Source organism: Rhodnius prolixus, unplaced genomic scaffold (assembly GCF_049639745.1).
Source record: "Rhodnius prolixus isolate KJV_2025 unplaced genomic scaffold, Rpr scaffold_11, whole genome shotgun sequence".
In the NCBI taxonomy this organism is placed as follows: domain Eukaryota; kingdom Metazoa; phylum Arthropoda; class Insecta; order Hemiptera; family Reduviidae; genus Rhodnius; species Rhodnius prolixus.
Window position 1 is genome coordinate 16,156,280 of NW_027411625.1, and position 18,723 is coordinate 16,175,002.

At 34.9% G+C, this 18,723-nt stretch overlaps 1 protein-coding gene across 3 annotated transcripts in view; it reads right to left on the reverse strand.

Annotated features, from left to right (window-relative positions):
* Positions 1–16,018, reverse strand: part of LOC141459104 (solute carrier family 41 member 2-like) — a 31,310-nt gene extending 15,292 nt beyond the window's left edge. Inside the window, exons 1-2 of one of the 3 annotated variants that reach the window (XR_012461379.1) lie at positions 15,533–16,018; positions 3,467–3,545 (exon numbers count right to left, since the gene is read on the reverse strand). Coding sequence is in view for 2 of the 3 variants with exons in the window: in XM_074137707.1 (XP_073993808.1) it covers positions 3,467–3,545; positions 15,533–15,551 (98 nt within the window). In the remaining variant the exon portion in view is untranslated. Of the gene's footprint in view, positions 1–3,450; positions 3,546–15,532 lie in introns of all 3 variants that reach the window. The other 2 variants (XM_074137707.1, XM_074137708.1) reach the window with 2 other exon arrangements.
* Between the last annotated feature and the right edge of the window lie 2,705 nt (positions 16,019–18,723).

The following is an 18,723-nucleotide window of genomic DNA, read 5'->3' on the forward strand; positions in this document are numbered from 1 at the left end:
AATACGAAAAAATGGTTTCTACAAAAATTTTGTGCCTGCTTGTCCATTTATAGTTAGTATAACACAAAAACCGAAAATCGCACAGTTTACATTTAGTAGAATACGCGGTAAAACGGTTTTAGACAGATAGATCAATCCGAATGTTATTTCTGAATAGAATTTTCAGGTTTATGCGATTTTCTTTTAATAAACGGCTTTAATAATTTGGTTTATTATACGGAAATAAGTAAATATGTATATAATTTTCTTTTTGAAAATTTTTTCCAGGAAATTTATTGTACGGTATATTTGAGATAGAGTGGGTTAGGCTCCCAAAGGAGTAATGTAAGGGGACTAAAATTCTTGCACTAAAACTGCAACTGGAGAGTTGCATATTTAAGAGTTCTTTCTCTACAATCAATACTGTCCATCACCGGACAGTGAGCTCTAAGAAGGTCCTAGGAAGAGAAAATCTAAGAGTCAGCAGCTGGATTCGAACACGGGTTCTTCGCGTGGGAATCCAATACGCTAACCACATAGCTAATCTTTTCCCAATATTTTTATTAACCTTTTTTTTTATCTAGTTCCTACTGACTTGGTGGCTCTAAGAAGGAAGATGTTATGAGTTAACGAAAACTCTCACGTGATTGCGGCAAAAACAGTGGCCACGAAATTTGTAAAGCGTTCCTAGTGCGTATGGTGACGCGGGCAAAACCTCAATTACTTGTGCGAAAGAAGAGTCCTCAGAACCCTGTCTGAGAAACTGGGGCTTGAGCGTGAGAGATCTGCATAATGACGCCCGAGTGCATCGACACCATATCCGAGAGGATGCTTTCCAGGAGTGATCGCTGGGAGAAGGTGACCATCTCGAGATGGTCCTTCGAAGTAAAAAGCAAGAGTTAGATTTGCACTCCTGTTAATTTAAAGAGCTAAGTAGATTATTAAGAGCTTGAAAAGGAATAAGAATAAGAGAAATCACCCTACTGTAGTGCGGCTAGTGGTCCCAGTGTGGGTTTTCATGTCTGTAAAGAAAGAGGTTTTTAAGTGGGTCACTTTCCCATACACCTGGGGGGATAGTGCAATCAAAGGTGCATAATGCATTTTTCTCATCCACTAAAAACAAAACAAAAAAAAATTATCACTTACACTATTATACTTATGAATAAAAAATCGCACATCGCTGAGGACAAACACCCAAAACTTGGCATTTAATACATGAAATCACGGTTTTTTGACGCCATAGATTCTTCAGAGTCTAAAGCAGAAACTATTTTAAAATTACTGTATTCCGGAAAAACTCTTCAAATAATGGGTAAATCATTGTGCGATATATTCACAAAAAACTGAAAAATCGCTTCAGTAATATCGCACAAGCAGTTGACTGATTTCTGTCCAAACCTAAGTACTCGTATCAAATATGACCAAAACGGTCAGCAAGCTTCTTCTTTCTGCCATTTTATTGTTTTTGATAAATTCTTTTCACACACAATGGAACAGGCGTTAAATACATTTTATTCTAGTCCAAGTGGACTAAACATATGTACTTGCGGTGTTTGATTGTTGTTACAGTTGGTAGCCTTGGCCTCTTCTTTTTATGATACAACCTTCCACCCTTTATCCAGTGCATCAACAGTCAGTCGCCATTCAGGTCTGCACAAAACTTTTGGTAAGATGAATTTCTCCTCTACTAGCATTTTGGAGACCTCTGTCTCTGACTTTCTCACTACATGACCCGCACATCTTAATCTTCCAAGTATTTCATAATTTGGCACCATCAGGTGGGTGGAAGAGGTGCACCAACATCTGGTTAGTCCTACGCCTCTAGATCCTACCATTTTTTCGTCTACTTTGCTTAAGATTCTAAACCTTAGATGAGTGCAAGTCTAACCTGTTCTTGTTCTCTTGGAGACCAGCTTTACTCCCTGTTTAACCCAAAATAACACCTGTTTTCCACCAACACCCTTATTTTTCTTTCCTGGAAATCCTGATTGTCCCGCGGTATTTCCAGTGAAAAGTCAATGACAAATTTGACACAATCACAATATTTCCGGTAAATGTAATGTCTTTTCTCCCATATCTAGCTAAAATGAGTTTATCACGAGAAAAGTGGCATTTACGAAACATAAAGAAAATTATTGGAGCCAGGTGCAAGAAAATCTCAAGGCTGCAAACCAACTATACTCGTAGAAGGGCATTGGAGGAGTGAGGTGTCTTGGCCCCAGGGAGTGGTTATGCCTAACTGCCGGTTTCACTTCCCTAGAGAGCCTGGATAATTGGACCCTTCACTCAATGATGTTGTAGGGTAATTAGACCGAATTATTTGCATGCACAAATCAGTCACTCTAAAATTAATCAGATCTGAGTAGCCTTTGTACCACAGAGCCATCCTCAGGAGTGTTATTTGTAGCAATCACTGAATAAGTGAAAAGCACGAAATTATGCTCATTTGGTTTTTTAGTCGTATGTTTGGTTAATAGTGTAAGCACTGATACCATTAAAAAAAAAAAAATAGTCGTATGTTTAGTGTGGGTGGTAACCACTTTACTAAAACTTTGAAAGGAGAAGTATTAATCATTTTGGCTGGCGGGTGTATGGCGTAGTCAGATGTTAGGCCTCGGAGACTGTAAGCCTTGTGGACTAACAGCCTGTTATCCAGGCAGTATACAAAAATCGACCTTCTCTTTATCCTGGAGAGTCTTCTAACGTTCTAATACTTTTTAAAGAATTGTTAGTTCAGCCAACAAAAAGGGGATGTACAGAAAATCTCAGGCTAGTGACCGACAAAAAAAATGCTTAATTAGCTACTCCTCTAATTTTACCACGGTGTTATTCTAACTGAGCTGAGCTGATGAACGTAGGTTATTTTCGGGTTACTATAGACTAAGGAAATGCACGCAATACAAGGGCAAGACAGCGGGTTGCGTAGCCAGGAAGAGGAGCAAAACTAATGCATGTAATGTGTCAATGCGAAGGGCTTCAGAGTTGGTTCTTCATAGCTGTAAAACTCAGGTCTTCATGCTTTGAATAGAAGCCACTCTAAAACTGGCTTCTGATTCTATTCAAACCGACAGCGCTGCAGAGTTGCTCTCACAATGAGAGCCACAATAGGCCCCCAGAGTCGAGGTAGTTTAGATTTTCTGACCAACCGCTAAAGAAACTAATCTAACCTAGAACTTTGATTGAGGGGTAAAAGTGAGCGAAGTTATTCGATGATTCTAGTTCCAACAATTGTCAAGGTGAGGAATGGTGGCCACATTCCGCCCACTGAGTGGCCATAACTACCTACAAGCTTTCCGCCAAATCGGATGCTATCCATGTACAAGGATGCTGATAATCTCACCATTCAACACTTAAAGCAATCCTTCACTCGTGACGCCTTGTACCCATTTGCTACATTTTCCTGCTACTGGACAACTCCAAATACTCATGCAATAACTACATTCTAAATCATTAAGAGAAAGACAGACTTACATAGAAGAATACATACGATTTGGATATTATCCTGAACCTTAGTTGTCGGGGAGACTGTTCTCCTAGTCGCCACCTCCCGTGGCTATTAACTCCGTCTGAAATCAGAAAGGTTTGAGTTATATCATTCATTTTATTTCTAAAAACGTGATACATTTACTCAAATGTTTAGTTGGCTTACATATTACAAAGATTCGCCCTTAAAAAAGAAATGCAAAATGAGCTTACTTCTTTAAAATATACTATAAGGCCTACCAGTATTTAGTAAGCGTAAAATTGGAGCCTTTTTTTTAGCAAATCGCGAAAAAATACAGAATTCTGAAATTAAAGAAAAACCAGATTAAATACTCACACAACTTTCTTAAACAAAGTTTACTTTTTAGTAAATGTTAGTTGGCTTCGCTATGTCCTCTGCCTTCAAAGCCCTTAATGTCACGTCCCCGAACCCCTCAAAAAAAACATTTTTATGAGGAAAATTTCAAATAAAAGCAACAGGTCTTTCCACATATTGGGCGATTTTCTGCAAAACTCGGAATCTTAGCAGTTCATTCTGATTCTACCAACACGTTGATACTATACCATGGCACTCTAAAGCAACGCTTCCATCCAACCCTTTCCTTCAATTCTCTTAAAATGAAGCTTTTCGAATAAACCTTGAGTACATGAGAAATAATTACTCTGGAATTTGCAGAGCATCGATCAGTTGGAGTGGGGTTGCCGGCACGAGAGTCTTTCACACGTCATTTGTCTTGCTACTGAAGCTTTTCTCTTTCCATTTTTTTTTGTTTTTATGTAATCACTTTCAAATTACCTCTACACCAGTTGCATCCTCCAGTAGGCGAATAAATGTCCATGCCGTACTTAGGCTTTTTGGTTTTAAGGATTTTTCATTTCTAAAACTTAATGCATCATTATTAATTATTACTCGAAAAGAAAATCATTAAGTTCGCCGAAACATTTCTCCTTGTATTTTCAGAGAAAATTTCCAAGTCAAAGCCTTCTACGAATTTTTCTTTTAGAAATCATTTAATCACAAACTCTTCAAAAATCAAGCGCTATAACCTTCTCTTTCACCTCCTACCAACAAGAGGAATTAATACCCATGACCAAATTTTCGATTTTTACTTTTCACTAGAAATACAAACGTTTTAAGGCCCCCTGAATATGAAGAAGTGGTTTGTGGAATGCACACTGTGAATATGTCTGTAGACAACCAGATACTCGCTTGTCGCCCTACAGACCACCTTTCGCAATGTTTCGATAGCAATATCTGTTTTATAAATGAAATAACTATTTATAATTTCAGAATCCTCTTCTTCTCATATTCACTTTTTACAACTATTTTTAATGAAGTTTCCATCACGTTTCAATAATTGTCAAATAATAACTTTTATTTATCATTATTTGTAATGTACAAATTTTCTATTATGAGTCTACCAATTGTTATCAACCTTCAAATCGCCTTAGTTATGAATTTTTAAATAAGGTCAGACCAGTTGTTTCAGATAGGAAAAAACCTTAAAATAATTCTGAAGATAAAAGGGTCATTACTATTATTTTATAAAATCTAACGCAGGCCATTTTGTGTCTTGCAACCCAATAAACTTTTACCTTACATTCAAGGGTGTGCTGTCAAAGAAAATACGTTCTGCTTCCAAGTCGCAAAGCAGATACCAAGTACTCTCGAGTAATCCACTGCGGTGGAAGCGTTTTAAAGTCCAGAAGCCCTGTCCAAGTTTTCCCTAGGCTCAAGACCGCCACATCCTCCCTGCACGTTCTTTTATTAGCGGCCCTGATAATTTTCTTGGAAAAAGTTACTGCCAAGTTGGCGATGGGATTCTGATCTGCACCCATCCTCATTGCCTGGAATTGCACAGTGTGCTAGTATGCACTAAAATAGGCCATCTCTTCCATCTTGCAAGGAGATAAGCTTACCCAAAATTTCGGGACGCAATAACTTGTTGTAGGACGGTGCCTGCAGTGATGAGGGCAACAGAGAGAAGGATGTTTGAACTGATAAAAAAGTGTTAGTTTTACTTTTTTCATTTTCATAATTATTATCATAACCATTTCATATAAACTCTTTCAATATTGCAGAATACAACTTATTTCATCCAGCGACGCGAGCGTGAGGCTGCCTGATGAATATGTTATGTAATTGATCATTGTGTTATTTTATATAGCAATTACTAAGGTACAAGAAGTCTCCAATTTTTATTTAGAATTTATTGTAGGCAGTTCCAGAAGAGAGAGTAAGTTAAACTTGATTCAAAACATGCATTTCAGTGAACTGAACTGTTGTACCAACTAATTTCGAAATTATCTAGAATTACTAAAATTAGTTGCTAAATAATTTATCACTATTTATATATATTTTACTATTTCAAATACTATATATTTATCTAAGAATAAATTTCAAATTAAACGAAAGTTTTCAATTTTCCAAGGTTGTTTGCGCACTGTGCCAAGATAGTAGCCAACTAAATCGCTTTCTAGTAATAGTGTACTTTATTTGTATAGAGATAGAATACATATATGTTACCAAGTTCTTGTTCTTACTACAAATTTCTGTTATGATGTGTACATATGTGTGTACATTCTGTTATGATGTGTACATATGTGTGTACATTCTGTTATGATGTGTACATATGTGTGTACATTCTGTTATGATGTGTACAAAATAAAATTATTTAAAATTAATTTCTGGTATAACTAATACAAATAAAAATTAAATTAAAACGTATGCATTTCAAATTTTGTAAACTGTAAGATCTTAGTTTTAAAACTTTTTTAAATAATTAAAAATTGCGTACATATTTTTCTCTTCAAAATTATTAATTAGTTTGCAAAGTTCTTCTTTAGGATTATTATATTTGTTTATATGTAGTGGGATTCTAAAACTGGGCAGCTGATAAACAGTTAATGTTTCCGGCACTTTCTTATTAAACATTAAACAATGATCTTCCGGTTTGATTATATAAATTACATTATTGATTTTAAATTTAATAATATAAGGGCCACCCAATCTTATATCAGAAAGAATTCTTATAACTTGAAAAGAAATGAATTAATTTAAGTTTTGTTTACCAACATTTTGTAATTCAAAAATTTATTAAACACGTTATTTACTTTATTTAAATCAGTTAAGTGCAAGTGTTCCCTGTACCTGTCTAAAATTATAGAAAATTAAAAATTAATTATTCTAAATTAATTTCTTTTATGCTTTCAACTACCAGTAAGTACCAATTAAATTTAATGTTGCTTGGATAGAGCTTACTCATTACAATCTCTTTAAGGGTGCGTTCCACTAAGCGACCACAACGTCCAAAACATACCTTCAGGCGTTCCACTTGGCGACCGCGGTCGTTGTGGTCGTGGCGAAAACATCACTAATGACGTCACTATTTTCGCTCACGCGAAGCCCACAACGCCCCATTTATACAGCTGGGTCGAAGTGGGCGTTCAGAAATATGGCGCAATTTTTGAAACAAAATATGGCGACCGAAAAAATTATTTCATGTAAATAATAGAATGTGTTTCTCGAAAGTCTACAATAAATAAATAAATAAATAATTACTTATCCCTTTACACACTAAATCACTGAATAACACAAAATCATTTACCTGAAATAACTTTTAAATTCTTCATCTGAACAAAGATCAATTACACTGATAGCTAATAATACGTGGCCTAAGTTTTCGCTTTTTATCATTGCGATTTTGTAAAATTGCATTCCACTCTTCATCGGAACTAGATAAAGAACTTTCTAAAGCATTATTGATAAATATCCAACTGTTGCTACAAAAGACATTTTAATTTTATTTAAACGTAAATTTTATAAATACTCCACTAAAATGTAATATAAAAAATTGAACTATATATATTCTTTAAATAAAAGTCAACTTTACCAATAATTAATAAAGTATTATAAATGCTTATAAACGGGGTTAAAATTAAAAAACAACCTCTTCAAGCTTCTGACTTATTTTCGAGGCCGCCATATGTAATGTTTACATGAACGGTTAAAACGCCCACAGTCCGTTCCACTTGGGTTTTCGATCGCAACGCTCGCAAGCAAGTGGAACGGGCAAAATCGCGGTCGTGAGCATGGTCGTTGTGGTCGCTAAGCAGATCTTTACAGTTATCATCATTCACACAAAGAATTTAATGCAACCATATCAATGCGTGCTTCAATACTTCATATTCCAAATGAGGTTGTTCAGTTTCAAGGCGAAGTAAATGATTGGGAAACCTTTAGGCAAACATGGTAAACGTTTAAAGAAGCCTACTTGAACTTTTTCTAATTGGTCTAGGTTCCTTAAACTCCAAACTGACGCACAATAAAATAAACAATTCTTTACCAAGTTCCGGTACAGACAGATTTTATATTGCCAACTTTTGGATTTACCGGAAGAAAGAATACCAATTACGGTTCCAACAGTCGCATTTGATTTTCTATGGTCCTATTTGTCGTTTCGTTAAATAAACCGGATCTAGTAAAAGTCATGCCCAAATACTCAAATTCATTTACAATTTCTAAGTGCTCGTTACCATAATAAAATGTTCTTCGTTTTTAATGTTAACGACCTTGTCCGAAATTTTGAATCTTTGTTTTATTAACGTTTAAGGTGATCCTATTATTTTCACAATAAGCTTTTAATAAATCTAATTTGTGTCATCTAAAATCAACAGGTCGCCGGCCAACCTTAGGAGTTATTTCACGAGAAATCGCATTCTAGTATAAATTACAGCAAACTACTCGTACAAGGCTGTCCTCAAAGCTAGTTGTTTCCTAAAATAAGAGACGAGCCATGCTAGAACAATTCAGAGAACTGTTAGACACATTTATAGCTGCTTATTTATAGCTTGATATGATAAAAATGTTTGATAAAATTGGTAATATTGTGTTCTGTGCAGTTTTATAGTCATTATTAAAATTCTAAAAAGGGAAAAAACTTCTTAGGATTCTTTATAAACACATTATGTTTTTGTATCTCATTTCTTGGTTAATTGAACAAACTGTAGAGAATTTAAATTTACTTCAATTTATGTTCCCTATAAATTTTTGTTGGAACCAAGTACTATGATATTCTCAAATGAAGACCTTTTTATTAATTCTGTTTTAAACTGTAAATTAAGAAATTACTTCCGTCCTCTAGGACGTAATCTACAGATGTGACATTAGCAATTCTGCTGGCATCTTCTAGCGTATTAGATAAGCTGATTGTGGATCTTTCTAAACCGAAACGACCTAGAACCTGTATTACACAAAACATATGTCTTTTGTAAGAACTTTAAGGCCATATTTAATGATTCAGAACATTTTTTTGGTTTGATGAGCTCCACTAACTTGTAACATGTTCTAATTTGGGTGTTTGTCTCAGGTCTAGGTTAAATTTATTACTATGTCTACACTAATAAATTGCTGAACACGAAAAAAATGTTTTTAACGCATGATCTGCCAGAAAATCTCAAAAACAAAAAACCGCGGAACGCTCAACTTGTTATTTCATTTTGGAACTTCTGTTCCCTTCCGATACTGAGGATTTAAATGTCTGCAATTTAAATAAATGTGAAGCTCTAGAACACTTTTACTAGACTGCCCTAATTATAGCCCATTCAGGAAGCGTTATTTATCTGAGTTTACTGCCAATAAGCCGATATTCATTTGCTCTTAAACATTCAAAATAAAAAGCATTTAGACAAAATGTATTTTTTTAGAGTAGCAGCTCTAAAATTAAGGTCATTCTGCCGAAATGGATGAAGAACAAAGATTTTATTAAATATGAAAAGATATTTTCAAGTTTAAGTATTATTAATGTATTGAGAATATTCTTATTTGCCATGTTTGTTTTCCATTTATTTCATTTTATTTAAATTTGTTCTTGCGGAAATTATTTATTACTTTTATTGCTAGTATTATTATTATTATTATTTTTATTTAAGGCGCGTCAACATCTAAGGTTATTGGCGCCCGGAGCTTTTTTCAGTGCACTGCCGGCCTCCGGACAGTGTTCTCTCGTTACAGAACTGTCCATCATCGGACAGTGAGCTGTAAGAAGCTCCTAGGAAGAGAAAATCTAAGGGTCAGCTGCTGGATTCAAACCCGGGACCTCCGCGTGGGAGTCCAGTACGCTAACCTCATAGCTAATCCCTTCCCGCTAGTATTATTATCATTCATTTTTATTTTTAAGTTGTCACTACAGTTTTGTTTACGATTTCCATTTATATTATTATTTTATCATTTCAATCTTTTGTAAATTAATCTATTATGTAACACAGAACCGCTGTATATGTATGCACTAAATACATAATATTATCTATCTATCTAGGCTTAGGAATCCCCTCTTCATAGCTATCTCTCTTCATAACCACTGGACGGCAGCCTATGACCCGCCGGTCACCTAGTGACCCACTGAGAAAATTTTAGTGTCACAGGAGACAGTTCTTTAGTATTTTAATAGTTGGATAATTTCTTTATTCTTAATTTTTCCCGCCTTCTGATGATTAATTTTAAAAGTGAAATTACTTGTAATGACTTTTGTAGCATTTTAATTATGCCCACCGCAGCCTAATCAATATTGCTTGGCTCTTTATTTAGGCTCGTACCTGGTATACTGCAAAAAACTTTCAAGCAGAAATGCAGTATTGTGGAGTTTTAAAAATATTAACAAATATTTTTATATTTAATATAAATAATATTTATATAGGGGATTAATGATGCGTGAACTCTTAAATCTCTAATACACTGACTTCATAGAGATGTATTGATTATGTAGCATGTATGTCAATTTACTACTTTTCTTTTATTTTTAGAAAACCAAGTACTCAATTTGTATCAATTTGAGAAAATCAAAAGTCTGATCCTTGAGGGTGCCAAAAGCCAGACTGTTTCAAATCATATGGGAAAAAGAATATGGATGTGTTCTACTTGGCGTTCAATCTGTGGCGACAATTTAACTGCTCGCAAATACAATGTTCAGTGACATTATTCTCCAAACACAGTGCATCTCTTTCAAAAATGGATCTTGAAGATAAATTGGAATACATTCATAGATGTGTACAGAATTTTAATAAACAGAGACTATTCACAAATTTGTGAGTCCAAACAAGAGTTCAATACATTCAACATATGCAAGTGTTATTGCATCGCTTGGATTAATTCAGCATGGTAAACCTTATGCTGATGGTTCAGTTTAAAAAAAAAAATTCTTCACTATTCTGGGAAGTTGGTTCATCAAGGAAGTCATTAAAATGATAAAATGTTCTTAATTAAATAGGGCTGCATTTTATTTACATGGTGTTTACTTTTCGGCTGAAGTTTTATGATTTTTTTTCAAGTTTTGATGAGGATTTGATGGCAATTATCTATTTAAGGAATATCAGATGATCCCATCTGTGTTTTTTTTTCATTTTCTGTGCTCTGAGATAAAATGTAATCTAAAATAGAAGTGATGTGACCCATCAGCAAAAATTTTCGTCAAAAAAATAGAAAAGTAATCCACTTGTATGAAACGTTGCCGACCATTGCACTAGATCAACCAACCCTCGTCTTTACCTACATACACTATAATCAGTCTCTTTTATTTGAAAAATGTTGCGAGAAAAAATTTGATCCAGGAGTTTTTAAGGAGGGCAGTTTAACTATAAAAATGAAAGCGCATTTCCAAATACATTATGGCACTACAATAACGTGACCGCACATCATTTGGCATTCCTGTAAGTATCCCAGCCTAAAAACGCTACACTGTACCCCGAACAATCACAAAATGTACATAACTGTATACATACTGTACATACTCTGAGAGTCACACATTAGGCTAGGCATACTGGGCCGTGTAAATCGCGAGTGACACGACACAGCTCTGTTCGGGTTTTTAACCAATGAAAACTAATGGAATGGCACATAACACTGCACGGCTCGCGGTTGTTTTCACAGACGCGCGGCGCTGCGGTAGACAGCTTTTCGCGCCGAAAATGCAAGATTGTCACTTGTGGTTCTAGTAATGACTTTTTTATTAAAGTTAATACATGGAACAATATTCTTCGCTATTTGTCCCCAAGGTATCTCATGCTAATATGTGCCTGATCTGTATCTGATTGAACAGACTGAATTTAAATAAATCATTTTATTTGCGAATTAATCATCTGTAATGTAGATCATTCTATCGGGTGACTATCCCTTAATAATTGTTATTAACTACATTTATTTAATTTTTTCTGTAATTATACAATACAAAAATATTCTAAAAATAATTTTGTTTATTCCTAATACTTTTTCATTAGTTAGTTATAATATTTTGATTGACTTTAATACAGGTACATCTTTCCATCCTAAGTATCTAGATTTAGTAAATCTTTATCTGATTAACGTTATTACTGATGATTAATTCTTGAAAAGAGATGCAAGTTCGAGTCGTAGCGCTCGTGTCAGTTCGAGTCACCGCGACATCTTCGTTTTAATATATCCTCTGACATTTGAACTGTTTCTCTAAATGGAACCGCAAAGCTCGTTTAGGTGACAGTAATCTTGGCATTAACGCTACGCTTTCTACAATCTTCAACAGAGGGTTGTATGAGTTTTTACACCCCTCAATGAACTTACATGAGTGAGTTTTAAAAATAAGCTGCTATGAGGTTACGCCAATCATCAAACTTTTCAATCGTTGTCCCAGATTCTCACAAAATAGGTATTTCAATTAATTTCCTCAAATTTGATTATATATATATTTAATTTGAGGCACGCCAATATCTGAGATCATTGGTGCTCAGAACCTTTTCATTTGAAAAACGTGCTGAAAAAGTCATTTTTGAAGGGATTTTAAGGGGAGAGGGGTTGTTTTTCACGTTTCTAAGAAACTGGATTTGAGGCGGCTTCTGGGACTACAGCTACCCTGAAGAGAATTTTTTTTGTTGTATAAAACCTGTATAACTATCTTTGTTATACCTGTTTTTACATTTAGTAAAAATTACCTTTTTTTATCAAAATTTTACTATGTTAATTGCAGCGAGTGTGAAGTTGCCCATTTAAATAAAATAATTGTCATTTATATTAAATTTAGGTGTTGCGATAATTTGACGTTTAGAAGTAACTTGTCTGCATTTTTCTAAGGGATTTTGACTCTCAGAAAGTGCAATGGAATGTATTTATATAGGTTGCTTTGGCTGCAATTCATTGTTTTCAACAATAGTCAACTGACGTCAAAAATGATTTTAAATAATAAAAAAAATTATAAATTAATTTCACTAAGGTGCAACAAAAGGCTATGTTTTTTTACTTTCAATTAAAAAACTATTTATGTACTCACTGTAACACCATCAATCATTCGCATCATTTTCTATAACTTAAACCCGTGAGTGAGCTAACAATTCTAAACCCTTACCATTACATTAGCTACATTAGCAAACAATCCCATCTTCCCACCTCAGAGTATTTGGAATTTTCACCAGGTAAAAAAGTGAGTGGAAAACGATGACAGGTCTGAGCTGCAAGCTACGTCAGCGAGAAGCCCAAAATTAAAATCTTTCCAGAGGTCTTGACGAAACTCGAGGTCGGTCTTGTTGAAGATGCACTCTTTGTCGATTAACCAAAGAGGGATATTTTTTTAACCCAAACGGAGAGTACCTTCTAGTTTAATAAATTAGATTAGATCCCATTAAGGGTTGGCCAGAAACCCTACGCTTCCGAAACCCAGAGGGGTTGCAGTGGCGCCAACTAGTTAGAACACCAAAAGTGAAACAAAAAGTAAAGTAATGCCTATTTTTTCAGGTGGGCTTTACCTCCGACTACCTAATACGGTAGGAAAAGATCTCATAAAAACCATTAAATAAATTTAATCAGGCGCCAAGGTAGCCGAGCGGTTAGAGGCGAGACCTGCGAAGCTAATGCTGCTAGGCTCGTATGTATTGTGGTACTGGGTTCGATTCCCGGTCTTAGGCCTTGGATTTTATTTAATGGCTAATAAAAGAAATTTACAGTAAAGTATATTTGCCAGTCGCCACCGTCCACGACCCCTAATTGGTAGGTGGACGTAAATCCCGCCTGAAAAAATAGGCAATTACTTTTTTCTTTTCTTTTTTTACTTTTACTAAATCTAATCTAGGCCAAAACCGGGAATGAAATCCAGTACCAAAATACTTTGCGGATCTTAGCTTTGCAAGCCTAGCCCCTAACCGCTCGGATACCTAGGCAAATTACTAATGGTGAATGAGGTGAGTACGTGGTTAATTACGAGGTAAAAATATAATGAAATCTTGTTAGTGACGTACAGAAGAAACTTATTTTAGGCGTTGGAAGCTAAAATTATATTATTTAGCGATTGCTGAAGAAATTGAGTGGAAAAGAGAAATTTTTAAAAATCCTAATGTGTTAGTGGATGAGTTGGAAAAATAGTCGGCGCAGAGAAAACTAAATGCGTGATAATCTTCAGAGCAGCCGATATCTAGCTGAACCTCACTTACGCGAGATATATCCTCGGGCAAGGAAGGATCTTCCTTCTACACTTCGGATGGCACACTGAGTGATGAATTTAATGAATGAATAGGACGTGAGAGTTTTTTCGCACTAAATAAAAAGTTTCTAAGCAACAATAGTATTTAAGAAAAATGTGTAGAATATGGAAATACTTTTGTTCCATGGTTACGAGACTTGGACCCTAAAAAAATAAAGGAGATTGCAGGAAGTAATAATGGGATTTTGAGGAAGATAGGGCAAAAACCAAACAAGATACCGCATGAGATTAACTATACAACTGACATTTGTCTTTCTATGCCAAGTATTAGAGAAATCGTGGCTGCAATGATCTGATAATGCTAAGAGAATGCATCAACCTGAATACCTCGAAGGGCGTATGAAATGGGGATTTCGGAAAGTCTATGTACAAGAAAAAAAAAAAATGTAATGAGAGCACAGTGTAAGGAAAGTAGTTTGTAAATAAAGAGTAAATTGGAATAGGACAAAGATGTGCATAGATAGAAAATAATGGCGGACTTTTTATAAATCATCCACACTTTAAACACAGAAGAAAAACTGATAAATAAGAAGAATTATACAAACGATAATGTGAATAATAAAGCGACTGTACCAGATGTCATCCTGAATAGCAAAAACCATAAAAGAAGTACTTGAATTAGGGTAAAAATTGAGTTTTATTTTTTTCTCCAAAATTATCCTGATGCTCTCTAACATTTAGCTGTTTGAATTCTGCTGCAACTTCAGGCTGTCCGATCTTGTTATGAGGATTTTTAATAAGTACCTACAGTAAACTTCTATGAATTATCTAATACACCAATGTATTTTATGACACTCAAAAAAAACATTTAGGCAGGTACTATTTTGTCTAAAAGAATAAATAGTATATCTTTTTGGCTTCTAATAATTTACTAGGTCAAAGAATTTGTTACGTAAGTACAGAACTAATAAAAAACAGTATAAATCTAATATCCCCAAATTTCAATTAAAGACCCAGCCGCCTCAAAAAAACTACACAACCATCCTACAGTATTGTTAAAAACAAGACTACACTACAGTGCAAATAACCTAGTTATTTTGTTGTTTACTTCACAATTTTCGTTTGAATCTATAAAACTCACTTAGATGACACTAGAAAAAAAATTATTTTAATATAGCTGCCTTAGTATTACGTAAATAATTCTTCATTCATTGAAGTACGAATTTTAAACATTTTGTAGGCAAGGAATTTTTATACTTTACTGTATAATACTTAAAGAATTTGCATAATTTTATAGCTATTTAAATACAAAATTTTATCAATTCTTAAATAAATCCAACATTATTAGAAATTCACTAGCCTCACGTGAGTATAACCTTCAAATAACCTTCCTATTTTAGATTGTAAAAATGAAGAAAATGAAATCCTTTGATTTTATTTTATATAATACAACAATTTTAATAATTTTTTGGGATAATAATGTTATAAAATATATCTGGTAGCGCTTGTTCAACTATAAAAGCAATTTTTCGTTGCCTTTAATAGGTTTAAAATGAGAAATTTTAAAAGAGCATTTTAACAAATTCAAACAAATGAAATAATTAATAAAATCAATTTAATCAAAAGAAACATACCTGCATCTTCTTTATCCATGTCAGAGATGAAAAACTTCACACAGATTCACTTCAATACCTACTAACCTCATATTGAAATTATTTAAAATAAAAATAAAAATAAAGTGATGCTATATTTAAATTTTGACAACCTAGTGGGGAAAATGTACAGGTTTTATTTTTTTCACTTGTTTCTGGAAGGTCTGTTTTTCAAAATTACTTCAATTTTTTTTAAATAAATACAACTTAAAACTTACGTGTCTGGCCAAAATTTATTAGGCCAGGTTAGGGTACTTTTGGATCGATAGAAAACTGTTACGCTACCTTTACACCGGTAATTAAACAAAAAAAATTTGTAAATATATAGGACTTTTTTGATTTAATTTTCTTTTTTAAAAAAAACTGATTTATTTATTTTATAATTGTGTATTCTGTAATTAAGAAAAGCATATGGAGTTAATGCTTCGGGAGGAATTACGGGTGACGGACTAGGGAATTTGTTGAATACAAAAGAGGGGAGTCCAAGGGGAGGGTTCACAGTTCAGTACCAGCACAGCTGGCCCATGAGTGCTCTTGTAATTCCCCTCGTTCTGGCACAACCTTACAATGGGGTAACAGTGTTTGGAGTAAGGGCTAACGAGTGGTGGGGCACTAGGCTAACTTGATAGTCACAGCAGTGTGATGCTATCACGCCTGGCCTAGGCTGTAGTGTTAATCGCAAGGCTTGTAATACCGTGCGAAGTTCTTTTGATTCTCTTTAGTATTTGTGGAACTGAAGCTCTCCTCGAATAGGCTCCAGTTCAACGAGAGATCTTATTTCATTATCGAAGTTATCTACATATATTCTTCAATCCTTTTTAATTCAGTTTTCAACCAAAATTTCTTTAATTCAATCTGATTAAGTCGCTAATGATCTGGCACTTTTTAATTTTCTTATTCGTTTTTTAAGTAAAATTGCCATAAACGCAGACTTGTATTACATCCAAGTAGAAACCAACTTCCATTTAAATAATATTCGGAGTTCCTTGAAAATTTAATAACATAAACTGGGGTAAAAGAAAGTTTCCACCATTATTTCCCTAAGTAATAGAAACGAATGTAATCGTGCAGATTTTCGATTTTTGGTTTTCGGAAATACACGTCCCAAGGGGCCTCGACACAATTCCGATTTGAGGTCCTCCGCCTCAAGGTTTAGTCTTTTCTACAGACTCCTATAATTCTGACTACAACCTTTCTGACTAAGTAAATAATTAGATAAATAAATTCCCTCAATCCAGTTACTTTAACACAGTTGGCTGTAGAGGAGTAGGGTGCACTTTATATGACTTCCAGTCTGACTCCTGTTCCAAGTGCAATTTTAACTGTTAATTCAATATTTCCGGCACAATTAATTGACAATACATTTTTATCCGATATTTTAATTTCGAATCTGCAATGCTCCATAATTTTCAGCGGTAGTAAAAAGTTCTATAAAAAATACAAAATCCTGGCAAAGATCCTTCCTGCCTTGTGTTAGATTCCTTAGATTGAATGTATCAACTGATTAGCAATGGAAAATCTGTACATCTAATATGGGTGAGAGAACACTGTGGGTTAGTTGGCAACGACAAGGCGAATGCCTGGGCTAAAGAGGCATTGCGGCAGCGGGTCGACCACGTATTGAGTCACTCTCATTCCGACTGGAAAAACCACTATACACAAAATTTGTCTCAAAAATGGAAACGAAATTACCTAGTTCAAAGAAGGGTAAATTTTACACTGCTGTTCTACCCTGGATTTGCCGTCAAACCGTGGTTCCGCAATTACTCGTACTTAGCAGGAGATTTTACACCACCATCTGCAGAATGTGATTTATGATTAAACCTTCACATTCTCGAATTGGTATACAAATGAGCATGTGATTTCGAATCCATTGCGGTGACTATTTGATCTTGGCGTTCGACAGGTATAGTTGCAGTAGGGATCAGTTATTGGAAGGCCGCGTTTCAGACAAATGTTATCTACCGGCAAATTTATTTACCATACTTAGACACCGAAATTCTGCACGGAGTGGTATGACTAACAACGTTTCAATACTACACAGTAAGACAGTAAACGCTACATTTTCCTAGTTTATTGCTAACTTCCGCATTTAACCCGCTATAGATCTATGAATAAAGGCTTATCTGAACAAAACGCCATAAAAAGGAACAAACCGGAAGTACTATATTATCGAATGGATTTTTCACTTTTTTGGGGATTTTTTCCTAAATGTTTTCTATAGTAGACTAATAACTTTTAATAACAGTTAAATTAATACTCTGATTTCGAAGCCATTTGCGCTTTAGACAACTCCTTGGGTTTTCAGGAACAAAACTTCATCAAACTAATTTTAGAAACCAGAAATCTTTCTGATGTTACTGACTATTGGCTGGTAAAAAATAACTTTTTTTTACGGCGCATCGACTACTGGGGGTCATTAGCGCCCCTTAGTAGCCTGTTATTCGTAAAATACTTGATAAATTAATTTACGACATTCTCGCTCAAATTTGATGTTCTTTAATGATTCGTCAAAACACATGTTTGTTATTGAAAAATCCTCTACTAAAAACTTATTTATTTTCAAACATTTCATTCAGAAAGCTCCTAACTGGAAGTAGTTTACATGGACATGTAACGCCTCAGTAATAGACTCTTCAAAGTTCACCAATTTTCTCACTTTGGTTTCGGAGGTCTTTTCTTTCAGTGGCCGGACAACTTTCTTACCAAATATATTACTGTGTCAAATTAAATCTTTCTCTGCATATTTTGAATCTTATCTTGAGTTCAATATGGTCGCGTTGACGGGGAACCGTTTATCTAACTTCCCCTTCTATCCCCCTGTCCATGGAGGCCAAGTATCTTGGGGTTATCTTCGATAAAAGGCTTACATGGATTTCACACATAAATATGATTTCCCACAAGGCTAAGGTTTCCTTAGGATGCTGCAAAAGGCTGTGTGGAAAAAGTTGGGGATTAAGCCCTAGGATGACGCTCTGGATCTATAAAAGTGTGGTTAGACCCATGGTGTCACACGGGGCGGTGGCGTGGTGGGCGAAAACCTTGCAGGTGGGTGGAATCCGAGCACTCAGTGGTACTCAAAGGCTGGCTTGCCTGAGTGTCACTGGGGCCATGAGGACTTCCCCTACTGCGACCTTGGAGGTTTTATTAAATTTGCCCCCATTGCACATATA